Source organism: Lissotriton vulgaris, chromosome 6 (genome assembly GCF_964263255.1).
Source record: "Lissotriton vulgaris chromosome 6, aLisVul1.2, whole genome shotgun sequence".
NCBI lineage: Eukaryota > Metazoa > Chordata > Amphibia > Caudata > Salamandridae > Lissotriton > Lissotriton vulgaris.
Window position 1 is genome coordinate 874328063 of NC_141694.1, and position 27400 is coordinate 874355462.

The window sequence follows — 27400 nt, forward strand, 5'->3', positions numbered from 1 at the left end:
GTATGTGGCCTGTCTCTGACTCCTAGCTCATGTTTGTGTGCTCCTTTGTTCAAGCTGTCTTCCTATGGAAAGTTACACAGTGGGCGTGTCACTGCCCAGTTATAGAAATGTATAACTGTTACCTTTATGCTGAGGAAAGTCTGTCCCTCAACAGTCATCCCAAGAGGCTGGTCAGACTCGTTGCAGTGTAATCTCAATAAATATCTGGTTTGTATTCTCTACTGTCTGACCTACTCTTCATTTGTAGGAAAGCAGAGGAGGTGGACGTGAGTGTCCTGGGTGGCCCTTGCCGGGTCACTTCCTTCACTGTATTAAATAAAATAAAAGTTGGCAGCTCTGGCTGTTAAAAGAGATGGTGTTTTGGGAAACGTGCACAAATGACAACTTATTTTCACGTGACTCCGCATCACCAGAGTCCCCGAGTTACAAGCGGGAGCCACACTGTGATAATCCATTGCTTTACTTTTTAAGTAAATATGAATAACCTTCTCCCGGTGGCTTCACGCTCGTATCGGTGTTAGCGCCCCAAGGCCCCCTCAGGCAGGTGTGACATCCTAGGGAGGCAGCACAGGCCTAACTCCGGACCCCCGGACTCTGATGGTAATAAGACCCAGGCCTAGCATAGTAGGTACCAGGTTACCCTTTTCCGGCCGCGGCCTTTGATAGCGCCACAGACGCATCAGCATAGGGCACCGCCTCCACCTCTGATATGGCCGAGCGGAGCCAACCTGGGGACGGGCGCCCACTTCAAAGGCCACCGCCGTCCAATGGGAGCCCGCGCTCCGACTGGGAGCCCACGGGGGCGGGGCCCTAGTATTTATGCGCGAGCCGCGGCCTGCTGCCCAGAGGCCAGGCGGTGCAGCGTGCATGGGATTGTTGGAGGCCGGAGTTAAGAGTTTTGTATAGGCGATTAAAGGGAGCAGGATGAGCGCGGTGTCGTCCTCGGAGGCCCATGGGAAGGGGCGGCAGTGCAGCAGGGTGGATCACCTGCTCAGCGCCGTGGAGCACGAGCTGCAGGCGGGCAGCGAGAAGGGCGACCCCACCGAGCGCCAGCTCAAGGTGGGCCTGGAGGAGGACGAGCTGTGGCAGCGCTTCAAGGAGCTCACCAACGAGATGATCGTGACCAAGAACGGAAGGTAAGGGGCTGCAGCTCACCCTCATGCATAGGGAGGGATGCACGGGGACACAGATCACAGGAACCAAGGCATCCGCCATGGATCAGTGCGGGTGGTGCAAGGTGCTCTGATCCGAACCTTTCATGACAAGTGCAACGCAAGAGGTGTCGTTTTGCAGGTCAAAATATTGGAAATTCATGTATTTAAGTTGTATGTCTCTTTCTTTATTCTAACTTCTATCATTGTTTACTTCTTTAGTTCTTTAATTCAAAATTGTGCATTTAAGTTCGTTTACTAGTACGTTCTTTAATTCTTAATCTTCTTCGTTTCATATATCCATTAATACTTTTGTTTCTATTGCTTCCAAAATTGTTCTATTTATTTTCCCTTTTTTTCTTTCCTTACTGAGCACTTTTCCTCGTTTGCTGTTTTTTACCCCTTCTGTCTTGTTGTATGTTTCTATTTCTTGCGATGCCTTCATTCCCACCAATACGTCTCCTCGTTTCTGTTACTATTTCCTTTGGGTTCTTTTCGTTTCACGGGGTCTTTAGTGTCTCGCATTGGTGATCTAAAACCAAGAAAAAAGTATTTCCAAGTGCCGCGGCTGTGCCATTGGAACCAAAGAATGTGTTTTAACTACCGAGTCGTGCCTGAACTCTGCTGCACGCGGGGTACTTTATTCTGTGGCCTAAATAACACTATTTATTAGATAAACGTCTTCAAGACTATATTCTGAGGTACACGCACATGCCTTCTTGGTGCCAGCCAAGTGGAGGTGGCACTACCAGCAGCAACCAGTGTGCCGCTGTATGTTGGCACTGAAGTGTGGTTGGACTGAGGAAGAGGAAAATGCGCTACAGGGTTGGGTTGCAATTGCAAATTCTGCGGTAAAGAGCGTCAGCGCATCCTGCGCTAGGCGTGTTCAGTGAAGGCGCCGAGTGCGCGGACAGCGGGCTTCTGGGCTCCTGTGTTTGCGGCCCGGATTATTGGTCTCGACGCCTGCAGAGGATTCCGTGAGAATCTTTAACGCCAGAGCTGGCGAACATCCCCGGAAAGAGGTGTGAACGTGTCGCGAAGGAAAGATAAAAGGCACCAGCGAGACACTTCCTTTCAATGTGTTAATGCGCCCGTTTCTTTTACAACGTTGGGGCTATCGAGAGTTTGAAACGTGATTACATGTATATCTAGTAGTAGTGGGCCGGTAGACCCCCCCCCCCCCCCTATGTATCTGCATACAAACCGCTCAATTAAACTTGTTTAAATGAATCTGGTATGTTATTGCAATGCTAGCAGTTTATTGGCGACTGCTATATTTTTTTTGACAGCCATTTCTCTTTTATTTTTTAAATGATTGGCGCTTCATTAAGTTACGCGATGTTTTAAATGTAAATGCCTGTAGCCGGTGTGATCGCTCGTACCGCAATATAGACATTTTGTCATTTGGCGTGAATAAAAATATAAAATGTCACCTGATAGCAAATGATCTAGACTTTCAGGAGGGAGGGTCTCTTATGCCACTCACGATCCATTCTGAAAATATATAGCAATTTATTTTCATAGGCTCTTCAGTGAAATGTATTTACTGTTTCGGTGGTGTGTGTTACGATAAGTGTAAGTTGGTCCAAGCTTAATTTTCCAGGAAGTGTAATCTGCTTCCCAGCGCTTCAATTTAGTCACATTCATTCTCACCTTGAACCGTGGCTGGATTTCAGTTGCATAATAAGCTTTGTGTCAATTAAGTCATTTATGCGTTTTCTGGGCATTTATTAAATGTGTTTATATATGGCCACGCATATATACCATATGTCAGCCACTTGTGTGGATGGCCTCGCAATGCCGCCTGCGAACGGACGTCCGGAACGCACGGACGTGCGGTTCCGGGGTGTGCGACCGTCGGGGTCCAGCTGGTGCATGACGCGCTCTGGCAATGGATAATGAAGAAATACCCTGTAGATATTGTTGTTTTTTTTAAATGTTATTGGACCATGTTTGGCAAGCGCGTCTGACGTACGTGGCTCTAGTTTGGGGATGTGTATTTCTTGTGATGCGCATGCACTATGAAACCAGTAATATACTATATTCATTCATCTGTCGGGAGTTCTCTCTGATTTGCAAGGATTCCTGAAACGACGGGGCTGATGTAGACTTGCACCCATCCCCGTTAAAATGTTTATAATTAATTGTAACAACCGGTATATATTTTGTTCACGATATTAGGAAGCTGTAATACATAGTTGTAAAGACGGGACTGCGTGCATGTCATTGAAGACTAATGCCACCTGTTCTTGATTACACCCTTAGCTTTTTTTTCTTCTACCTTGTTATATTTTATCTCTCTTCATCTTAAGTTTGCAAGTTCTTTTTCATCAAAGCTTTCTCCCTTTCTCGTTGTTTTACCATGATATTCTTTCTCGTCCTTTTCTACTTTTCGTCTTTTATCTCTCTTGCTTTGATTGGCTATGAAAAAGGAACTCTTAGTACCCAAGATGTTTGCCGGTGCCCACCACCTGCACACATGGGCAGAATCCACCCCAGTTTGGTGTCGTCCGGCAGACAGTACTCAGAAGAGTACCTCTGCCCGTCGGGCTCCTGTCTGTGTTTCTTGCGCGAAAGGCGCTCATTCCCTGCTACCCGACCAGAGGTGCGGTGGCAGTGCCCGTGAGTTACCGTCCATCACACAGTGGACTCGTCCGAAGGGTCCTTAAACAGTGCATGCGTCCAAGGCGGCCTCTTTCTGCCCCCTCTTCCAAAATAAACCAGTAGCCCGTATTGCTAGAGCTTCCTGTGCTCTCGGATACCCCCAACACCACACCGACCCCTCCTCCCAATGACTATTCCTATCCGAAGCCTCGTCCACAAACTGTGCTCCCAGTGGCGGCTGGTGACATTTCAAAGTGGTGGGGCGTAAATGTTTAGGATGAGTCCCCTGTGCCGCGCAAGTGTAGAAAATGTGCCCGATTGTCATAAGGGCGAGTTGCCCCCACCCCGGGCATTATTTTTTTTAAAAGAGTGGGCAAATGGTGCCTTTTCAAGCAAGTTTGATAAAGCAAGAAGGTTAATAAAGGAATTATAGTTAGGCCATCATTAGGACACAAGAGAAAATAAGCCTGTAACACGGTTGTCCACGGTCGTATCATAAGGTAGAATACAAAAAAACATTTAACTAAGTATTACAGAAATATATCAGGACAGCTATTACTTTATGACTGTTAAAACCATGATCCTGATGTCCAACCATCAGCTCACTGAGCCATCATTTCAGTCACCACACTAACTGTATATTGTTTTGTCTATACTTTAGGCAAGAATGTAATTGGATGCAGCATGCAGCACAAGTCAAAATTCTGAAGCAAAATAGTACAACATTAACAAAAGTAAAAATGATGAATGGTGTGTTGATAAGGCATGCAGATGCAGAAGGAAAGTTTTGCTTCATGAGCAATCTTTCAGCTTCTCTTATGCGCTCTTTAAAACATTGGCTTTCTAAATGTTCATTCATTTAATTTAATAAAAGTAGAAATGCTTAACACTGGGAAATCCACAAAGGGAAGGGGGGCTGATGGGTCTGCTCCTATACCAGGTATGAGCAGGGATAAAGGAGACATTCAACCACGAATATGAGTATGAGCAAGAGAAACGCAGTAGATACTAATTCTGTGTTTCAACCTTACAAATGATTGATGCTGCAATCTTTCTATTTCAGGGCTATCAGCATATTTAGAGCAAAGTTTCATCGCACATTAATTAATACAATCACATCCTGGAAAGATTAAGCTACTTTTTGAAAATAAATTTAGTAGCACTGTTAAACTCAAAAATCAACATGAAATGATGTGTGTTTTTTTCTTAACAGGTCCCCTTTTCTTACCAATAATGACACTGGTGACCACAAAACAAAGCACAAAACGATCGTTTCTCGAACATATAAGCTTGCTGCCTCTTGCTTGGCTGCTGATTGTTCACTCCCACGTAGGAAGCTTTTGATTCGAAAGATTCAAAGACTCTTTCACCCTGCCTGGCCTCCTAAACGTGATCAGTGACAGTGTGCACTAGTAAAGGATTGTGGCCACTAATTACAAGGAACTGAGGAGAAATTGACTTGTTTCATGTTGTATCTGCAACGCGCGTCAGGCTCTGAATAATTGCCAGAATCACCTTTGTTAGTTAAAGCACTGCAGTCCCCATCATTAATCAAAGAGACCAGGCCATTATAGCACTAAATTATCAGTCAGTGATCATCACATGTGTGTATAATAATACGAGGGCCGGTCAGAGGGCACGGGTCACAGCTGGGGCCCCCGCCCGACTCTTACTTGTTTTGATGTTTTCCAAGCCAACGATTACGAACAACAACAGATTATTAGCCACGACCACGAGCAGTAGACTGAAGCAGCAGGCACAAAGAAAGTGAAACGCGAGCACTGCAGTGCACCAGGGCACATTACCTGACTGCAAACCTCCCTGTCCAGAGAACATTACTAGGAATTGTGGTGGCCGAAATGTGCAACCCAAGACCTGTTTACAGCAATACCTTTAATGGCCTGGTGTCTGACAAGAACTGATCGCCGGCTGCACAGCACAATGAATGGTCTTTCTGTAGGGTCCACTGTGAGGCCGCATGTCCATTTCTGGCAGCTAACAAAGGCCATTTGTGCATTCTTAGCTGTGTGTTCCAGGCAGGTTGAAAGTGCTCTGCAGGAGAACAGGTAAGTGTGTGGGGGTGTTTGTCGATTGAGCAGCAGACATTGTAATGTAGGGATCGGGAGCAGGAAAGGACAATGTGACAGATCGTTTGTGGCCGGGCAGTTTAGGGGAGCAGATGAGGTGAAGTGCATGTGGGGGAGGTCGGAGATGCAGTGAGTGGGGAACAGGAAAAGCAATATGCGTATGCTGGAACGGCAGAAGCCTGATTTCGGATGGCCTGGAATGCGGGTGATGACCAGGGAAGAGGACCTTTATGGGAACTCGCGCAGCCCAGACTGTAACTTCAGCCAGAGCCGCTGCTCTCAACCTAGCCCCCTAGCCCGTGGTGGGAAGCAGGAGCAGCCAAGGCGGCCCTGGGAATCTACCGCCTGCAGCAACGCTGAGAGTGTGGCATCCATCCTGCCAGCTCGGGACACTACCATCAGTGCAGGGACTCTAGTGCCAGCAGCCTGCACTGATTTTCTGTTTAGCCAGAGTTTTCCGTTTTTCAGCAGTCAATCATGCAATATTATCGAAGTCTCAGCAGTCATCATAGGTTCCTAATAAAACCAGGCCTGATCTTGTCTGTGTCCGATCCATAATCGGAGTTTAATAACATCATGAGCCGAGCGATGCGTGAAGCGCAGCAGGAGTGCGCTGCGCAGCGCACCGGCTTGAGTGTAAAATGTAAAGGCCGCTGATCGGCAGCCGGGCAGCAGAAATAAAAGATTTGATATCAGTGACTGTTGCAGAAATTAATTTAACCAGTTTTCTTTAAGTCTGAGACGGCTGCTTTCACCACTGTTCACGAGCAAGCACACACAGCGGCAGTCACAAAAAACAACACAACATACATGCATGTGAGTTCAGTTACAGTCGCACTCGCACACATAGGCACACGCACATGGGTTCAAGCAGTCACCAACATTACATACACATACTAGGTCAGTCATGCAATCATTATCACACACCGCATATGCAAAGACTAGTAGAGACACACACGACACACCACGCACACTGACTCACTTCTGTACTGGATTGTTGTACTTTTAAAAAACGTACTTTTTATGAGGTGACGTGACACTCGACAGACTCGACTCGCTGACTGTATGGAGACTGCCGCTGGCACGCACGAGTCACGAGGGTACATGACAGAGTAGTATACTACACACTCTCCTCGTGACTCTCTTACTCCTCGTCGTGTGCTGTTGAGGCACGCCAGGCGCGGTGACGTGCTTACAGCAGCATGGGAAAATGGCCAATCACCACTTCATGGCTTGACATAAGCCACATGTGATTGGCCATTACAGTGCAGCACTTAGGAAACATCCACCACCCACGCGCGGCACCACAGTGTTGAAGTCTCCACGGTGTCTCAGCCAATCCTGGCGCAGCATTACCAGTGCCACTGCGCCAGGATTGGCTAAAGATCAGGGTCAATACTGCCCATTTTGGGACCCGGGGGAGCCGGGTCCCTGCCTGTTTGCGTGCTGTGGGGGAGGAGGAGGAGGGAAGGTACTACTGGGTGTGCACATGCGTGGGCCAGTCAAAAAAATGGCTAGCCCAAAATGCGCACACACTCACAGACAGTGCCTGCTGCGCTGCCTATGGCTGCGCTGTCACTCATTGCCGAAGCCCCGCCCCCACTGCCTTCCGCGATTCCGATTCTGTCAGGCTTGTCCCGCTGGCTCTCTCTGTCGCAAACTGCCGAGTACGCTTAGTGAAGCGGATAATTTATTTTTGAAGCCTAGTAGTATTTAGTATTTACTTCCTGCAGCGTGCGGTCGTCCATGGCTAGTGGGGCAACGCCCCAACGCCCCTAATGGACGCACCGCCACTGTGTGCTCCCCATCTCCCATTGGCCTTTGGCACCCCAGTTACCCCTGTGCTTTGCTGTCCCCCCATCCCGCAGGCGGATGTTTCCGGTGCTCAAGCTGAACGTGTCGGGCCTGGACCCCAACGCCATGTACTCCTTCCTGCTGGACTTCGTGGCCGCCGACAACCACCGCTGGAAGTACGTGAACGGGGAGTGGGTGCCAGGGGGCAAGCCCGAGCCGCAGGTGCCCAGCTGCGTCTACATTCACCCGGACTCGCCCAATTTCGGGGCTCACTGGATGAAGGCCCCGGTTTCCTTCAGCAAGGTCAAGCTCACCAACAAGCTGAACGGGGGTGGCCAGGTAAGAGCGACAGTGTGTGTATGTGTGTGTGTGTGTGTGTGTGGGGGGGGGGGGGGTAGGTAGTAGGCATAAACGGGCAGCTTCCATGTGGCAGGGGTATGTCTGTAGCTGGCCTTTGTGTGCTACTCCCGCCCCCACTTCCGGTCCGGAAACTGTTCTTGCATTAAACCGGAAGTGAGCTAATAAGTGCAACTGTTCAATGAGTGAGGCAACTAAACCCCAGCTCGTTTGGGTGAGTCCAAGGTCCCAAATTAGGTTTGAGGTCTAGTCTGGTTGTCTAGATTTAGTCTAATCTTCAGACCCTGCACCAAAACTCATGTGGGCATATCTTTTGTCCTTAACGTCTAACATCACCCCCACAACACCAAATAACCACCCCCTCAAACCCTGTGTAAATACATCTCATGTGCCGTATGTGTGTGAACTGAGAGCGAATCATGCAAGTTCCTATACAGAATGCATAGGGACCAGGGTATAACTATGGTGTCAGCCTTGACAGATCACATGGCACGTGAAGCAGCCAGCGAATCTGTTATGCCACCCTATTCATCCACAGCTTTAATTAGCCAGCGTAAGAACCCCATCCTTTCCATATCTAATGGCCTGCCCCAGTTTGCTTCTAGGGAACTTCATTTATGTTCTGTCTGTCACCTTTAATTACATTATGACAACATATAGGACCAACATCTTTCAACTCCACAGACATGTTTCTGTTTCTGTCCAAACTTATGAACGGAGTTACATGAATTGTGAGAACCACAGTCTGCTAGCATCCGAAGGGCACACCATATGAAAGGCACATTTTGATAAACGTGTTTTCCTACTGTATGAGCTTAGACTCCTCCAGTTCCCAAAGTACCACTGGTAGCAGAAGTGACGTCATAAACCTTTTACTGCTTCTGACATGGTTGCCCTCCACTTCCTCCCATAGCTACCCAACACCGTCCAATTTCCTGCAAAGATGCTAGGCGAAAAAAATTAGCAGGCCTTCCAGAGCAACGTGCACTTTCTACCCTTGCCCCAGAAACTGTCCAAATTCATTCAGTTACCAGAAGTAGTGCCCTGTTGGTTGTGCACCCTTTGAGCTATAGTAACCGTGTGTCAGTAACCGCTCTCTCTCTGTTCCCTGCAGATCATGCTAAACTCGCTGCACAAGTATGAGCCGCGGATCCATATAGTGAGAGTGGGTGGTCCGCAGAGGATGATCACCAGCCATTCTTTCCCCGAGACCCAGTTCATAGCTGTCACCGCATACCAGAATGAAGAGGTGAGCCCCGCTTCCACTAAGCCATCACCGCAGCAGGGCAAAGTGTGTGAATATCATGGCCTATGGGCATTTGAGTACTGGTGTGAGAATGTTATGTGCTTTGAAATTAGTGTTCATCAGCATATTCTTAAGTGAGTGTCCTACACATATGAGGACAGAGAGCATTTGTAAGTTTAAAAAATATGGTGTTGGATCGAAATAGTTGAAAATATCTTTCATGAAGTTAAAAAAAACGAAAAACATTCAGGGTGCTTGATGATACCCGTGATCTGCAACACGTTTTACTTTTCTTCGTCCTACAGAAGACACTGTCATCCACACCAGATTGTTTAATTGCCAGATCACTTTTCACATGATCTAAATTTATTGTCACTTTGAGAAAACTCAAAGTGACATAATGTGATCATTTTCTCACACTTGTTTACACTTGTTTACTCTTGGTGTCTGGCCACAGCAAAACACAACTCCACGACTTTCATTCTTCATCAGCAGTATATTTAAAACTCATCGTGAGAATTTATGAGAGAGGAATGTATGCATATACATGTGTATTTATTTGGCCCACAAAAGGTAAATATTTATTGCTTTTGTGTACTGATTGCTGTTTACACCACTCTTAGCTAACACTGGACCCTCCATTCATCTAAATTACACACCCAGAACTCTATGTAGCGACTCTGATTGACTGTCCGTATTTGCATCCCCGTTATACTGGATTATTGAGGTCTCACTGTCATTCTTGGTAATTTCTGTGCTTATCTTGGCAAATTGCATTGTTTTTATCTTCATGTATTCCTGGCAGGAACTTTCCTGTTTTTGAATAGCTTGTGGAATTGCCTTAATACATTTAATAATTCAGTCACATTACACAATGACTCAATCACATCTTACAGAATCCAAGGCACTGTAAAATAAGCACTGTTTTAAAGTGCTTGCCTCCTTACACGGTCTACACATTCCATATATTGCTCGTGTTTTTTTTTATTAGCATAATGTTGGCCTCTAATTATATAATGTCATGGACGGGTGGTCCTGATTTAATTAATTGCCTTGGTTGACTTTCTCAGGGGGCTTAGCTGAAAAATGATAAGTTGCCTTAACTATCATCTCTTCCTCAGGTTCCAAATATTTTGTGTGACCCTTTTCAGCTTACGTGCACAAATATAAAGAAGCATTGGCAAAGACAATAATAGGTCTGGCTTTGGTTGCAAGCCTTTTGGTTTTGTCAATGCTTCTTTTTGTTTTGTTATGGCTTTTGTAGCGTATGTAGGGTTGCTGGGCCCTTTCCAGTATGTGACAAAAAAGCTAAAAGCAAAAGTATTTTTGGGTCTCAGAAACACACCTCGAAATAGCGGTGTATGGCTCTGAAGCAAACCAATTTGTGTGCAGATGTGCTCCTTTTGAAAGTGCAGAAAGCAGCCACTCAATGTAATCGACCAGTAGCTGAAGTGGGCTGTCCCATTGTCCCATGCAGCTTCATGAAGGGATCGGAAGGAAACTGTTAATGACCCAACAATAATCTGGTGGTTGAAGTTGGCTAACACAGATCCCTTGTACATAGTTGTATGACGGAACCACGCATGCCTTAACAACCACGCATTCCTGCACAACTGATGCTTTTACCACGTATGCCTTTACCACACATGCCTTTACAACTAGACCATAAAAAATTCCTTACCACCCAAAAACCCATACCTACCCTAAACATGACCATCTAAATAAAAAAACTAGCACCCACCGTAAGCCCTATTTATGTATGCTTTGTAAAGGCAGGTTGTGGTAAAGAAAAATATGCAGTAAAGGCATTCATGGTAAAGACACATGTGTTGTTAAGCTTTCATTGTAATTGCATGCCTGGTTCAGACCGTAGTGTATTTGCTGTTCCCCTTGTAGGAATATTATATATACAATTTTAGTAACATCAAAAGTCCTTGGATAACAAAAGACCTAAAAAATGAACCGAATTCTTAAAAAAATTCTCCATATCCACTTTATCTGCCTGTCAGTTGTTCATATTGGTCTACATACTTGTGTAGTCAAGCTGTTGGATATTCAAAAGGAAAGTTTAAGCTCTTTCCTCATTGCACTCCTTTTCCCTGGCGAAAAAGGCCACACGGAGGTATTATGGTTTACCAGGTTACTTGTTTCTTCTAAGGAACATACTCCTTGAAACACCTTTTTTAACGATTCAGTTGATCTCCTTGCCTGTGCTGATCTAGCCTCCTTAAATGTAGTTCATTTGTTAAACCATCTCCATGTCTTTATACTGGTTACTTATTAGTACAGCTCTATTGTCCATCAAGTCCCATTCTAATCCCTCACACTACACATTCTCAATGATGTACATACATCTTTTAGGTCCAGTCTTTCTCACTTGCTGTAGACATGATTCTAGACCCTTCACATCCAATTCACACTTTTCAGCTCCATAATGTTGCAAACTCGATAATATTTATCTCTCATAAGGTCTTATACTGACTTATGCCTTACAGTTTTGCTCCTTCCTACTCTGGTAATTGATTATTTTTCTTTATGACCTCTATACATTTTTCTAGTTTCTATAGACTACTGATTTATTCTTTTATCACGATATGGAACAGTGGATCACAACCTTGGGGGAGGTGCTGCATTAGAACTCACGACCACCACATGCGGGGCCCCTCATGGCTCTCTTTAAGTGCCTGCCATCACAGGAACTTCCTGTCACATCACACACAATATGCGGTTAGGGTGGTAGGCATTGCAGAGTCACGTGTCGGGTGTGTCACTTCCGCCCATCTCCGCCACTATGGTCTGGGGTATATAGGGTCATCCTCGATTTTCATATCGGCCTGGGACAGCTTTAGCTGTGTTGCCAACCTCATACAAATTCATGCAGAAAAAATACATACATATCTAAAGGGGATTTGGGTTATCCCTCTTAATCGATTACTCTATTCAGCTGCCATTCACATTTTGGTTTACACACCACAGCATGGGGCAACCGGTAAACCCAGATAATAAACCGGCTCTCTTGTACTGTAAGTATCATGATTTTGCTGATTACATATGCGCATAGAACTAAAAAACATGTCCTTCAGGACTAGCAGGCCATTACGTTTTTCCATTCTTGATTCTTTGTTAGCATGTCAGTGTGTTTATATTGTGCTTGTATTTCAAGTCAATAGTATCTTTTCTTTGCACAGATAAGGTTTATGTTTTCTTGTGATGTGCATTAAAACAAACAAAATGTTTCATGTTTCCATCCTTGTTCTAAGTGTACCTGGCAGCTAGGAATAGCTGTTTAGTGTTCTAAAAAAATTATATGTAATGGTTATTGTATTTTGTGTGTGACACGGCCCCTACAATGATGTTACAGTATTTAGTTCTTTTTCTTTTTACTGGGGGCATATTTCTCAATTCTTAAAAATATAACTTTTGCACCAATTTGCCTCTTACCAGGTAGGAAACATCGTGTTGTTCTTTTAAAATTATATGGAATGGTTATTTTATTTTCTAATTTAAACATTTTATTCCAAATCCATTGTTGCCACTGTTGAGGTGGGGTCATACCTTCTGTTCTCTTTCTTTTATTCTTTGTGTGGTTTGTTTTCACAATAATATTTACAAAACGTAACCATTACATCATGCAGGGAAAAACAGTGTTTCCACAACGCATGGCTTCACAATGCAGTTACAACGTCTGCGTTGTTACCAAGCGTGCCGCTACATCGCAAGTCGTATTAACGACTTGATGTAGGGGTGTGCGTGCAACACCAGGGAATGTGTTGGATTTTAAATCCAAAACCTTCCCTGCTCTTGCCCAAACTGGAGTAGGATTAGTAATTAATACTATTCAGTAAGTCCAGCGCGCCCCCTACAGCAAGTCGTTGATACGCCTTGAGATGGTACTTGGGTAACAACGCAGTTGTTGTAACGAAGACTGCATTGTAAAGGTATGAGTTGTGAACGCATACTTTGCAACTTCATACATTCCAAAATGCATGCTAGGGCCACAAAACGGTTGTTAATTATGACTACAAAAACCTTTGTCTAGATTATTTGTTACTCACATCATATTTCTTCTGTCTGTGCTTACATCTGTAATTCAATTTTTGTTAATTAAAAAAAATGTAACAGTATGTTTAACTTCCTGTTTTAAGGTACTCTACCCAGCGCTATGAAACATAGCCGGGCACACTGCTTACACAAATTTTAAATAAACGTTAGAGGCTGACATTTTGTCTGGTGTACAATATTGTTTCCCCACCCTTCCAGTACAACTGGTGCCATACAGATCTAAGCACATGGAACATTAGGTACAGCTCCCCAGTGATTTGCAGTAAACCTATTTTTACTAAGCTGCACATAGTTTCCCCACATAGAAAACAATATGTGGCTATATAAAAAAGATCTTAACCTAAAATCACTACTTATTGTGAGTGAGATCTTATGACAGCCCTTTCCTAACAATTTTTAAATGCATTTTCTCTTTTAGATTACTGCTCTGAAAATCCAGCACAACCCATTTGCAAAAGCTTTCCTAGATGCAAAAGAAAGGTAGGATTTTGTTGCTATTTCTATGTGTGTCTTTGAGGTCCTCAATTACAAGTGTCTCCGTAATCCAAATGGGGACTGTAACTGTAGTTACTAGCCACGCGGAGTTTCACACAGATTTCGGCTGCTGATAAACCTGGGGAAAATGTGTCCCACAGTACAAAATGGCTCTGTCACAGGTCAACCCTTTCTATCTGCTGTGTAGTGCTTCATTCTTTACTGTGAGCTAGGAGTCCAAAGAGATGTGAGCTTTTTTTGTTCCGTATCCACCTCTCTTGTTTCTATTACAATGTAAAAATCCTTAAATACCAAAGGAGGGACGGTGGCTTTTTGGATAGGTCCAGAATGCATGCCCCTATAAATGCATGGCAAAATAAAGGACTATGCGGTTCGTAAGGAAGGCGTTGAGAGGGAGGGGTTATATCCTAGGTCCCAGGAAATAGAGAGAACAGCTGGGGGGATAGCTCATTGATTCTTCTCTATCATCACATTTTCTATCACATTTCATTTTTCCTATTCCCCCCTCCACCCCAGGCTTTTTCCCTGTCCATTTTGTAGCGGTTGGCTTTTAATCCCTTCTATTTCTGGGTGCAGCATTGCAGCCACCTTTTTCTCCCCCCCCCCTGTTTCCTCTAACCCATCCCATTCACACTTTCACATTCTCTTTTTTATCTCTAGATAGGCCTGCATCTTTCACTCAATTTCTGTTTCTCTCTTGTTCTTGTTGAACCTTTCTGTTCCACTCTCTAGTAATGTTTTGCTCTTTCCCTTTTGTTGCTCCTTTCCCAGGCTCACCTCTCTCCTCTTCTATCTCACTTCCATATTTCTTTTCTTCTATCCTAACTCCCTCCTATTTTCCCCATCTCTATTCTTTCTCCTTCTTCACACTTTTTGTTACAAATGTTGCTTCTGCTTCTATCCAAATGTGTTTTAGGATTCCGTTATTTATGTATTGTTTTAGCTGTCAGCCTTACAATAATAAAAACTAAGATTTAAAATCAGCTAAATGTACAAACATTCTTAAAAACATATATAGTACAGTCAACTGGCCGTCATAAGAACAATTAGGCACTATATTCCATTCCAATAGACTGATCGACAATACATCAAATATATAAAAGTGCCAGGAAGCAATACAAGAATATTCAAATCGAAAACTCACATGTTAAAAAAACATACTCAGTACAATCAGCTGGACGACATGGTAGCTTTTAGGTACTGTATTCCATCCCAATAAAAAACAATCAACGAATTTGTCGAACATAAAAGTGCAAGTGCAGAGAAATATTAGGAAAGTATACATTTTAGACCACAATTAACAGCACAATGCGTGAAGGGATGTACATGAATATGCATTGGCTATCTGTTTGAATTGATGCCTAGCATAGTAGGCAGCTCTCTCAACCAAGGCCACACACATAGTTATCCGCCTTAATGCAAAGTGCCAATGTCAATTTAACACATCTAACTCAATAGAATTTAAATAAAAAAAGGGGAAGGAGCCATCACCTTCGTGCAGGGTCGAATGTCTTACAGAACAGTATAAAATGGGTTAAGTTGTCTATCCCTCCGAAGCTACAGTCATAGTGGTCCCATCCAGCAGCCAGCCCATGTAATCGAATTAGGTAAACCCTAATTTGCAGAATACCCAGCTGGGATTTTACATACATCATACGCCTAAGTTTGGGGTCTATCACATCCAGGTACCCAGTATAAGCGGAACCATAGGCGTTTTTGAAATAATTACACAAGATAGATCCTCAACTTAACGCCAAGCACTTCCTTTTCTGCAGGATGTATGACGTTACAACACATACTTTTACAACGCATACCATTACAACGCATTTTTTACAATGCAACATCCTTTACAACGCATTCCATTACAGCGCATACTATCTTTACAACGCATACCATTTCAACGCTTACCATTGCATTGCATGTATGGTAAGTATTGGATAGTGTAGGGGTAAAAATTACTATTCTAACTCCAGGGGGTGCAACAGTAGGGTAAGTGTTGGATAGTGTAGGGGTAAAAATTACTATTCTAACTCCAGGGGGTGCAAAAGTAGGGTAAGTGTTAGATATTGTAGGGGTAAAAATTACTATTCTAACTCCAGGGGGTGCAACAGTAGGGTAAGAGTTGGATAGTGTAAGGGTACTATGCGTTGTAATGGTATGCGTTGTAATGACTGCGTTGTAATGACATGCATTGTAGTGGTATGCGTTGTAGTGTCATGCATACATTTCCACATCTATTTAACTGATAGATGCGCACCTATACTGTTATGTCTGTCGTGTTTTAGCTATTTAGGCTGCCAATTATTACATAACAATATATCCACTGGTAAGTACTAGCATTATACCATAAATGTATGTTGATATATTCCTTTATTTAAAGAAATGTCATCCTGTTTTTTTTGTATATCCCTTGCTGTCCTTCTGATCAGCTGCTGGCCTATAATTCATGAAAGACAGCCCTGAAAGTCACTTGAAAGAAGCACAATTTTCTGTATTTATCCACTTTTAAAAATATGCAGACAGAAAATGCATTGTTTTCTGTCTGTATTTATCAGTAAAAATCCTAAAAACGGAAATCAGGGAGCCTTACTTAAGATGCAGTGGCTGCCACTTTGGAAAATTAGTGGAAGGGCGGGAGGAGCGATTACATTTTTTAAATAAATATGGAGTTCACCTGAAAGCCCACTGTCTCCTTGGCCTCTTCTTCTCCCGGGGTTCTTCCCGTTTGAGAACACAGGCTCCCAGACTCCCCTAGCCAATCACACCACTGCTGTTACCAGCATGACAGCAGCGCCGTGATTGGTCTGAGCACTGTGGTTTGGCGTTCAGATAGGGAGCGGGAGGCAGTGCATGTTCACGACCCATGCTATGCAATACAGCCTGGTGAAGAACATGCTAAGTGTGCATGACGGTTTGGCCGGCCCAAGACGCTGGCCAAACCGTTGTGCACACTTATGGTGTAGCAACCACTCCTGCTCTCTCTCCCTGTGAGAAGCCCAGCTCTGCCCCAACCTAGCTTGCTCCTTACAGAAGAAGAAAATGATAACGTAACATTATTAACCTTGCATTATTATCATTTTATTTCTGCTTAGTGGGGCGGTACTCCTACGCATTAGTGGAGGAGCCGCCGCTTATAAGATGGCAGTAATTAGGCCTATGAAGATACATAGGACTATAATGGCAGTGCATGGTCATGTGTGCTAGCACCTAGGCATGTCTGGTATTACTGTTACACAAGAGTGTGACTCTGTGACGGGCCATGTGGTATTGTATGTGGAAATACCAAGCTGTGTTTTTATATACTTGCCGGACTATTACATAGGAGCTGTGCCTGGGCATATGGCGTTTGAAGCAGTGAATATATGGATGTGATTGGTATGAAAGAAAGCAAAGCCATTTGGCTCTGCCTGTCCTTGTCTTTGTTTGCAAGAATCCTCCAATTCAATGAGAGGAAATCAGATAATGCTTACTTTACCTAACCCTTACTAGGAAGCTTTCTTGACCATCAGGATGGTACTGGTGCCACAATGGCTTTGGTCTCACCGGATATATTGGTTGTTACATGAGAGAACATTTCCGCCCTGCAGGTACTGAACAGGGATGTATGACGTTACCACGCATACCATTACCACGCATACCATTACAACGCGGTATTTACAACGCATACCGTTACAACGCATAGCGCTTTGAGGTGCTGGATAGTGGTAAGTATAATTTTATATTCCAACTCCAGTCCCCGTGGATACTAGGGAAGGTGTTGGATATAAAATTAAACTTATTCCCTATCCTAGAGCGCCCCCCAGCGCAATGCGTTGTAATGGTATGCGTGGTAATGCCTGCGTTGTAAGTGTAGTGCGTGGTAAAAAATGCGTGGTAACAGTTGTACACCACTGAAGAGTACTGCCACTCTCTTTACCCTGCCACTGATTTCTAATCTTTGGGGTGTATCAAGCTGCCATTCTCCTATATTTTTTTTAACCTCTGTTTTTTCCATCTATTCAATAGAAGTGACCACAAGGACATTCTAGAAGATGTGGGTGACAATCAGCAGTCTGGCTATTCACAATGTAAGTTATTCAAATGATACCTTTGTCGGTCTGTGTTCGATCAAGGGGTGATTAGTTGTTTGACTTTAATCTAGGATGCATGGACACAAATAAACAAAGTGAGCTTGCTTACATTTTGTTTGCCCTCTAATTATAAACTAATCATCATCTAAGGGCCTTCTTAAGAGCTTGGCATTGCAGGAGTGGGAGCGGGATCACCGCCAAACATATGTACAAATCGCCTGCAAGATCAGGAGTTTACTTCTGCCTGGCGGGTGGTTCTTTTGTGTTCCCGGGGCAGTGCCTTTGAAATAGGCACCAGAATGGGAACGTCAAAGGGAGTACCTGCACGGCATGGACTACTGCAGTCCATGCCGTGCAGGTACTGGTATGCCTGCACACAAGGGGGCACATGTTTGTGCCCCCTTGTGTGCATCCACATGGCGTACAGCACAATTGGGCCTGTAGGGCCCGCTTTGTTTCATCACGCCACACTTTTCATGGCGGTCGCACCGCCATTAAGAGTGTGGTGGTGAGGAAACTCGTAATATGCTTGACTGGGCCGCAGCTGCCCTGCCAAGCATATTGCAGCCTCAGTGCTGCTGCACTACCACTAGGTGATCCCTGGTAATAGTGATGGCCTTAGGGCGGCCCGACCGCCCTGGTCGTAATGGGGCGGTCGGAAGACCATCACCACTGTGCCCCCGCTAGTCTGGCAGTCCATGAACCGCGAGACTCGTATTAAAACCCTAAGTTGTAATTGTATTTTTTCACTTAGTTGCCAATTGTACTTAGTATTGCGTAGGAAGGAACATTTCATTTTTTCTCAGAAGGTTCTTTAAGCACCTGCTAACTCCTTTTATACGAGGGCTTTGGACTAACGAGGCATGCAGCTCCGAGGCAGCTGTCAAGGAGATGGGCTCTCCGAGACATAGGAGTGCGTCTATTTATAGAAAATGTCTAAAGCTTCTATGACAGGGTCACACGATTAAAGTGTCAGGACTCTAGGAGGCAAGTGTTAGAATGAGATCATGGGAAATGATGAAACTCTGAGCAAGAGCCCTTTTATTGTATCCAAAGATGAAGCTCAGCTCTTCTCCAATATACTCGCAGATCAATTGTTTAGTTTCACATATCGAGTGCCAAGTACATCCCTTGCTCCTCTGAACTGAAGTCTACCAGTAAAGAAATTTGGGGAATATTATCAGGGATGGTGTTAAAAATTTATCGCCGGTTTAGCAGCAGAAAACTGCCGCTAAAGCGGCGATAATGGGCTTGATAATATGCCCTTGAGAATTCCAATAGAAGTCCAAGCTCTGGTGTGCACATGGGCTTCTATTGGAATTCTCCAGGGCATTTTATCAAGCCCATTATCGCCGCTTTAGCAGCAGTTTTCTGCCGCTAAACCGGCGATAATTTTAACGCCGTTCTTGATGATATGCCCCTCAGTAAGGCCTAGAAAAGCTTGGTTGCTGTAGGTTACAGAATGAGGCTTCCCATCATTTTATTTTTTTCTGTAACAAAGGCCTTTTCCGGTTTCAGGCAGGGGGCTATATAATTTTTCCAGCAGCGCAGACCATGCCTTGCCAGGATGGTACCCCTGACTGGATGGCACTTTAGCCAGTGTCTATATTGCTTATTGGTTAGCTTGGCTTCATATGTTGCATTATCCACCAGTCATTATGGTTTCCATTGTGTTTTGTCCCACTGTTTCCTTTTTTAGTTTTATCTATTATCCAGGCAATTACTTCACTGTGCCATTTCTGAGCTAGATGTGTTTATTTTTTGGTGTGTTTTATCACTGTTACTAACTGCCAGCAGCCATGAGCTTGGCTCACGTTTCGTCTTCATATTACCCATAGGCTGTTCTCATCTTCCTCCAAATGTTGATAAAGCTGTAATAGAGACCAGGAATGGGAGGTTAGTGGGTGGCACAGCTGCCCACATTGTACACTTCTCTTCTGCATAGGGCCCGGAGACCCTAGTCTGGAACGGGCACCACCCAAACAAGACACTGACAAGACAAGTAACTGCTTCTGGGTAAAGGTCATGTTTATTTCAAGTATGTGATGAACACAACATAACATGTCAAGTGGGATAAACACCATACAGCAAATGTTGAAGTACACCTGTCAAAATCTAGAGTAACAGACACTAAGTGAAGGAGTGCCTATCCTTAAAATCTACGGCAAGCACACACATTATTTACACAAGGCCTCCAACCAGCCGCGGTCGGTAGTGGGAGTACCGGCCAGGCGGTGACGTGGGGTGGGCAGGGTGGGGGGTAGTAAACTATGGATTACGGAGGTTTACAGGTAGGTATACATATAAATAAATAAAACTAATTTTGTTGTGCGCACTGCCCCAAGATGTTTGACAATCCTTCATCCCCTGCGGACCACACAGGTGGAACCACCTGCATCTTTATAGGACAGTACCAACTCACTGTCCCAAGGGTTCCACAGCTCCAACACCACCCCACAGTGGTAAATCGGAGCACATACCCCTAGGCTTGCTGCATCTTACCCTCAGTGCTGCTTTAGGAAGTATGAGATGGAGGTCCCCTTAGCTGTTTTGAATGAAACTTATAAGTAGGGTTTGTGCCAAATTTGAGGGCTAGGTGGGTCGGTAAATTGCAATGATCTGGGTAAAAAGGGAAGGCCAGAAGCAGACTGGCCCAAATGCTCCTGGCCATCGTGGCTTTGCAAGACGGAAGTTATGTGTAACTCCTGTATCTTGCAGGAGACCACACACCAGAGGGTGGCTTGGCCCTCCCAACCCAAGGGCCAGAGCATTGCAAGAGCCCGGAAGGGGTTGAGCCCACGGTGGTCCTGGGTCGTAATGTCTCTCTTCTCAAAGGCTATGGATCATTGTGCTGGAACAACATGAGCTAGGAAAGGAATGCGTTTAACACTCCCTGTTAACTGAGTCGCCTCTAGACACTAAGAACATATGATCAATTCAGGAGCGCAATCAAAAATGCCTCCGCAGTCTGCAACATAGTTTACAAAAAATGGATGTCTTGTCACACACACCATAACGTGTTCCATCCACACACGGAGGCAGTATTTTAGTTCTTTTGAAATGTGGATCTCAATTTCTATGCAAGTCTTTAGGATGTTTGTCATGTTTTGGGTTCGTTTTTTGGTGACTGCAAAGCAACAAGATTGTTTTGTCACCTGATTCAGCATTTTATCCCATGCTCCAAGGAAGAGGTTTCTGTTGAGGGTTGGTGCTTTATTAGAAAATTTAACATAACTTAATACTTTACAGTTTGTTTCGGATTTTTTGTAAGGGACCAAGCAGTTTGTGTATAAGGCTGCTAACCATTGAATGTATACATGTATGAGATTTCATGTTGGCAAATTGAATTTTCAATTTAAACTATGGAATGATCTATCTCGATGTAAGGTGACTGTTCTAAAGGGTTGCACAAGAGTAGATAAATGCATGTAGGTGGAATTTGCAGGGTCTGGGGAGGGGATGACAAACACATCATTTATTGATGCCTTCATACTTGTTGGCGTTTTGGTCATCTGAAGTAAAGGCACATGGCATGTAGTTAAATAAGCAAAATAGATGTACATTTCATCATTTACTTTTTCACTAGTTGTCCAAAACACTGGATGCCATTTGAGAAAGAGGTGCCATTGTTTTTATTTTAAAGAAATGAACTCTTTCACTCCTCGTTTGCAAGAAATGGCTATGGACTACAGTCAACAATAATACATTAACATATAAAGAAAAATTTCACATGGTGCTCTGTTTCTTTATTTCAGTAGGTGGCTGGCTTATCCCTGGCCCTGGGCCCCTTTGTCATTCTGGAAATACCCACCCTCAGTTTGGAGCACCTTTATCTCTTTCCTCATCCCATGGCTGTGAACGATACCCATCGCTGAGGAATCACCGCTCAAGTCCATACCCCAGCCCGTACTCGCACAGAAACAATTCTCCGAGTAGGTATCAATGTTTCAAAATATAGGAACCTCTGTACATCAAACTGCCTACTTTTTCGGGTTCATAAGGCATCTACTGTAGAGACTGGGTTATAGGAATTTGTATCCATTGACCTTAAATAGTATCGTTAGAGCAAAGTTGAAGTAACATCACTGGCTAGCAGTGGGGCAGACTTCTTGTGGGATCACCACAGCACTTCCAAGCAGCAGGTGATACTGGAAGTGCCTCATAACTAATGTCGCATAACTGGTAACTGCATGTGCTCAACCAAACACGCTTGGTCAATCTTCACTTAGTGAGGGATGTAATGAGGATCAAGATTAAATGAAGAGTGGGGTTATCCCAGTGGATCCTGATAGTCCTCTTTGAACAGCATGAGTTCTTCATTTGGATGGTGCCATCTGGAAGGGGCGGGCCAGAAAGTTCAAAGGTGAGTGCCATGTCTTCCAGTGGGCTTTCCTCAATTTCTTCCTTCCGCATTTAGACTGGCTGATCGGACGGTGCAGCAAAACCTAACGCTGCTGATGATGGGGGTGATCAATTTTCAGAGGTATTCTGGTCAACCAAGTTCCCATGCCCATGAGGGAGTTTGAATTTTATTTTATGCTTTTTAAAGATGGTGATTAGTCTGACATAGACATAATCTGTCTTCGAGATTCTGTATTCTCTAGAGTATCTAAAAATACTTGGGTGGTGTTGCAGTTTACTGTATTGTAGTGGTCTACGCATGGAAACACTAGCTCAATCGCCTTAGACATTTGGAGACCCTTGTATTGCACTATCTCAGTAATCTAAAGGGATGCTCAAGTCAAAGCAGACTCCCAGGTTTACCCTGTGTGGGTGCTGTATGAAGAAAGATAAGGAACACTCTGTAGTGTGTTGACTAACCATGCCCTGTGACTCAGAACAGTACAGGATGACCATCCTTCGGTGAAAAAATAGATGTGCTTTAAGAAATTCAACATCTTGGTACCCATATACTGTTCTTGGTTGGTCTCTAATCGTATATGAGTAGATGAATGTTTGGCATACATTAATAATGAGTGTTTGTTATACAATCCCATCCACCAACTGGCGCCAGTAAATGTTAACAGCTAGAGAGCTGAATCTTGAAGGACTCTGCATGATCTGGGGTAGGATAAAGAGGTGGCGATGCCAGTTCTAACTTATTGATATCTGTCACGAGTGACTTGATTCTCAAACCTGTAGGACTGAGCAATTATTAATCATCTTGGCTCGCCGCAATAGGCGGTCATCTGTAGTCCATCAAAAAGCATAGATAATATAATGTCACTTGGGGTTCGAGTTATTTCAGAGACTGACTACGGTTTAGAAAACGATTCATATTTAAAATATGATGTATGTTCAGGGTGATATGTATTCGAATACATAGTTCAATAAAATGGATATGAATCTGATTGGTCAGATGGCTGGGTTGATGAGTGCATGAAAAAGTGGGTTGGTGGATGGATGAGCGAATGCAAAGGTTTGAGTAGTTAACCTGATGCATATATCGATTAATATAAAAAAATATATATTCCTTAATGGTGAATAAATAATTGGTTCACATTCAGGTAGTCTGTAGGTAACTTGTTGGGGGTTTTGATTTTCTTCTGGTCTAACTCAAACGTATATAAATGAAACACATGGATTTGAAAGTTAAGCAAAGCACAAACCTTGCAAAAGAATATCCCGGACTTTGGATTTCAAAATGTATTAGTTTTAACAAGGACTTGGAAGCACTGTCAGTGTTTCATCCATCTTTGTTTCTAGTAGTATGCACCAACAGGCTTTGATTTGAACAAAGGTTTTGGTTTGTTTTGTTACCCAAGACACAACACATTGCTCTGCGTTTCCCAGTGTACACCAATTTTCGAAAAACAGCATGTCTTTTAATTTTGAGTTCCCAAATTTGTTTTATCAGATCTGTAAATGCCCTGTGTTTTTAGCCAGTTTCCCTAACTTTAATATTTAGGAACATTGAACTGACATGCCTTATTTAATTACCCAACATTTTGACAAGTGAACATTTGATTTTTTTTACAGCAAGTTACACAGACAACTCATCAGCCTGTCTGTCCATGCTTCCGTCCCATGACAACTGGTCCAGCCTGCAGATGCCAACACACAACAGTATGCTTCCCATGGGTCATGCCACTGGTGTGCCCAGCAGCTCTGGGTATGTATGAGATATTTTGTAGATCAGCTAACACTATTTTGCAGACAGCTTTCTCTGGTTCAGTGTAAACAGAATCTTAAAGTACAATAACATGGCAAGTGCGGTAAATACATATTTTTGCGTAAAGAAGTGCATATCCACAGTTTTGATTACAAGCAATAGCTGTAAAATTCTGGGGTAGAGCAATACCATGGTGCTGTAGTTTTGGGAATTATGGGCCTGATAGACCTGCAATCAGCAGAGGCTGCTACCAGTCCTCTTCATTTGGAGTCCGGCAGCAGGACGCTCCCAGGATCCCCACAGCCAATCAAAATGCTGCAATTCAGCATTGTGATCAGTATGAGTGCTGTGGTTCGGCCTTTAATACAGCGTGGGTGGAGAACATGAGAAGTGCGCATGATGGTTTGGCCGTCCCTAGAGGGCCGGCTAAACCCTTCTGCGCACTTACAGAGTGCCTGCTACTCTTCCCCCTCCAGTGCCCTAGCATCATGGAGCACAGCTCCGCCCGCACATAACCAACTGAGCCACTTCAGTAGGAAAAATAAAATGATACTAACGCTGCATTATTATACGGTTCTTTTTTCTTCTTGAACTGCATGGAGAGCAGTGGGGCGACGGTCTTCCCAGCAGCCGCTGCCTGTAATATGGAAAATGGTGTGAACAAAAAGCTACTAATTTACATAAAAAACAGCTCTGTAACTGATCCTAACTAATCTTTTTCTCTCTTGTCTTGTAGCCAGTATCCTAACTTGTGGTCGGTGAATAACAGCACTCTAACCGCTATCCCTGTATCTCAGTCCGGTGGGATGACAAGTGGATTGGGGACTCAGTTCTTACGAAGCTCTCCGTCGCACTACTCGCCTCTCTCGCATTCAGTGCATGGCTCTTCCCAGGTGTCTCCTATGTATGATACTGGGTTGCAAACAGACCTTTCGGAAAACCAGTATGAAACATCTCTCCATGCACGTCTTGCATCTCCATGGACTCCTGTCTCGCCCCCTTCCATCTAAAAGACTTCCGTTTAATGACAATGCATTGCCTCGGAGCAAATATGTGTGCCAAATGAAAAACTGTAGTCGGCCAGGAATGAAATGGAGCAGTGCGGAGTGAAGAGCATGGACTGTTTCCATCAACTCAACTTTAACTGCTCTTGTGTGTCATTCTAACATTGCCTTTGTGCACACATAATTTACTATATTATGTTTGCTACACTACATTACTTTCATCATGAAAGTAGCATGGTGCAGACGAAAAAAGAACTACACTTCTGAACACAACTGCATCTTTGGTCCCAGGAGAAAGTCACGTATCATTGTTAAACAAAAAAACTCACCTGTACCAAGAACCATGGGATTTCCTGCGTCTTATCGAGGAATGCTGGCTGTCCAATCATCAGTTTACTTTACCTTGTTAATGATGAGGATAGAAGAAGTTGACCAGTCTAATGGGACTCCGGCTTAAAAATTGGTTCTTTCACCAATGTCTGACTTGTGACAATTGCAGGTCAATGGACCAACTAAGTTCATCCTGAGCAATTGGAATTCTCTTCGTCATCAGCTAACCAGTGCTCTTATGGTTTGTATACTTCACACAAAGTACTTTTGAGCTAAACTGTCCCACCCCGTATTATAAAGTGCATGGCTAGCCTTTAAACGGCAATGTGGTCTGTACTGGATATGCAATCCTACAAGGGTACATACATATTTTCCAGTGTGCATCACGGGTAAACTTCCAAACCCTGCCAATCATTACTTTCTGGACACAGCTTGACTTTGTCTTGACATATCAGAGGATAGACACCAAAGACAATGTGGACCTGAACCCAAGAAGTGCCTTTCTCTTGCAATACTCCAAAGAAAAGGTTGGTTTGTAATACAAAGCGATGCCTCTAATAAAAACATTTAATATGTGCTAGCAATAGCTGCATTCCACAAACCGGTATAGGGAACTGCAGTCATAGGAAGTGGGTTCTACACAATGATCACATTGTGGCCTGTCCATTTCTTTGCTTGGAGTGAGCCCATCTGCCAGACTCGGGGTGTTCTTTTACCAACATTGAGGCACAAATGCCAGAAACTCATCCGAAGCTAAAAATAAGCTGCACCAGCTAAGTTCCAGTTTTCCAACTACTGAATGTATAGATTGTCCTCCGATTAGGATACATCAGAGGAGTTTACAAGAAAATCATCTAAAAAAGTAAACTTCAATGTATTCACCTGGAGCACTGGAGTGATTTAGTAACTGCTACCACTTTGTACCAGACCTTTTTTTGTGTAGTCTGTACTTGTTGCATGCACAGGGATGGACCTTGTTCTGACATTAACGTGTAATGTTACTTATTGTCTCGATTTGCGGACATTCACTTTCCATGGCCGGTCACTGTTGAACTATTTAAACTCTCTAAGCGGGGTTTACTGACTGTTGGAATAGGTTCTTTTGTGGAGTGGAGAGTCTCTTGGCAGCTGGGGCTGGTCATTTCGATTATTCTATTCTTTCTTGTGAAACAGCCACTGACCATGGTATAGGGACACTGCCTAAGAGACAATACCTCAAATGAATGACAATCCATTCACAGGTAGCTAGCACACTGAAACTGTATTTAAGTGCCTTAGATCACCAAGCTTGGTGACCCATGTTGATATAATTTAGAAATCGTGCCTTGATCATTCCTTTTGTTGTCCAACCTTCTCTCCTTTTGTTGCCCAACCTTCTCTATCACAGCCTAGATATTGCACATTGGTGTTATCACACTTAACATCTTCACTAAACAAATGTTCAAAAACTCTGACCTTACCGTAGGCTCCTACATATCGTAGTTTAAACAATGGTAGAACTAATAAAGAAAAATCCGGACAATTTTGGATGTTCCTGATGAGACCAATTCCATCGAAAAGGTGAATCTGCCAAAAACATTTGATCAACAGGAGCAGGTTGTGCCTTGACTCTTCTGTTGTTCCCTGCCACCCCTCACAGGGGCCATGAACGTTTGGCTGACAATGCTTGGTCCTCATGCTATTCTCTGTCAAACAATTCCTGTTTTTGCTGCCCCGTGCGGCCGCAGTTAAGAGTAGGGGTGGCGGGAGGGCATCATCCCCAAAATGTATGCCGCTCCCCATCCTACGCCACTGCGCTACAGATTTTGATACATTTTCAGAATAGAAGCAAACCATGAAGCTGCACATGTGGGTGTGTTTGTTCCAATTGTTCAACACAGACCTTTGAACAGAGCAAGATGATTTTCCATTGCTGATTTGTGTCGTTTCAGTCTAAGGCTGTTTGTGGTGTAAACTACTGAAGAAGAAAAATATAACTGATAAACTGCACTGTATGCTTATACCATGCTTCTATGGTGAAACCTCTTTGTAATGGCTTCCTGAAGCGGGACTCTTTTACCTGCGTTGAGAGGCTTGTGAAATGTTTCT

At 43.9% G+C, this 27400-nt stretch overlaps 1 protein-coding gene across 3 annotated transcripts; it reads left to right on the top strand.

The window, feature by feature from the left end:
* Positions 1 to 909: 909 nt before the first annotated feature.
* Positions 910 to 25371, top strand: TBXT (T-box transcription factor T). Of its 3 annotated transcripts, none has more exons than XM_086925301.1 (8): positions 910 to 1136; positions 7711 to 7975; positions 9108 to 9242; positions 13720 to 13781; positions 17802 to 17863; positions 21622 to 21798; positions 23846 to 23978; positions 24715 to 25371. In XM_086925301.1, the coding sequence occupies exons 1-8, from the start codon at positions 925 to 927 to the stop codon at positions 24986 to 24988; spliced, it is 1320 nt and encodes a 439-aa protein (XP_086781427.1). In that variant the 5' UTR covers positions 910 to 924; the 3' UTR covers positions 24989 to 25371. The 3 variants fall into 3 exon arrangements, with proteins under 3 accessions (XP_086781427.1, XP_086781428.1, XP_086781429.1); XM_086925302.1 differs by having other exon boundaries at positions 925 to 1136; positions 21625 to 21798; XM_086925303.1 differs by lacking the exon at positions 21622 to 21798 and having other exon boundaries at positions 925 to 1136.
* Positions 25372 to 27400: the final 2029 nt, after the last annotated feature.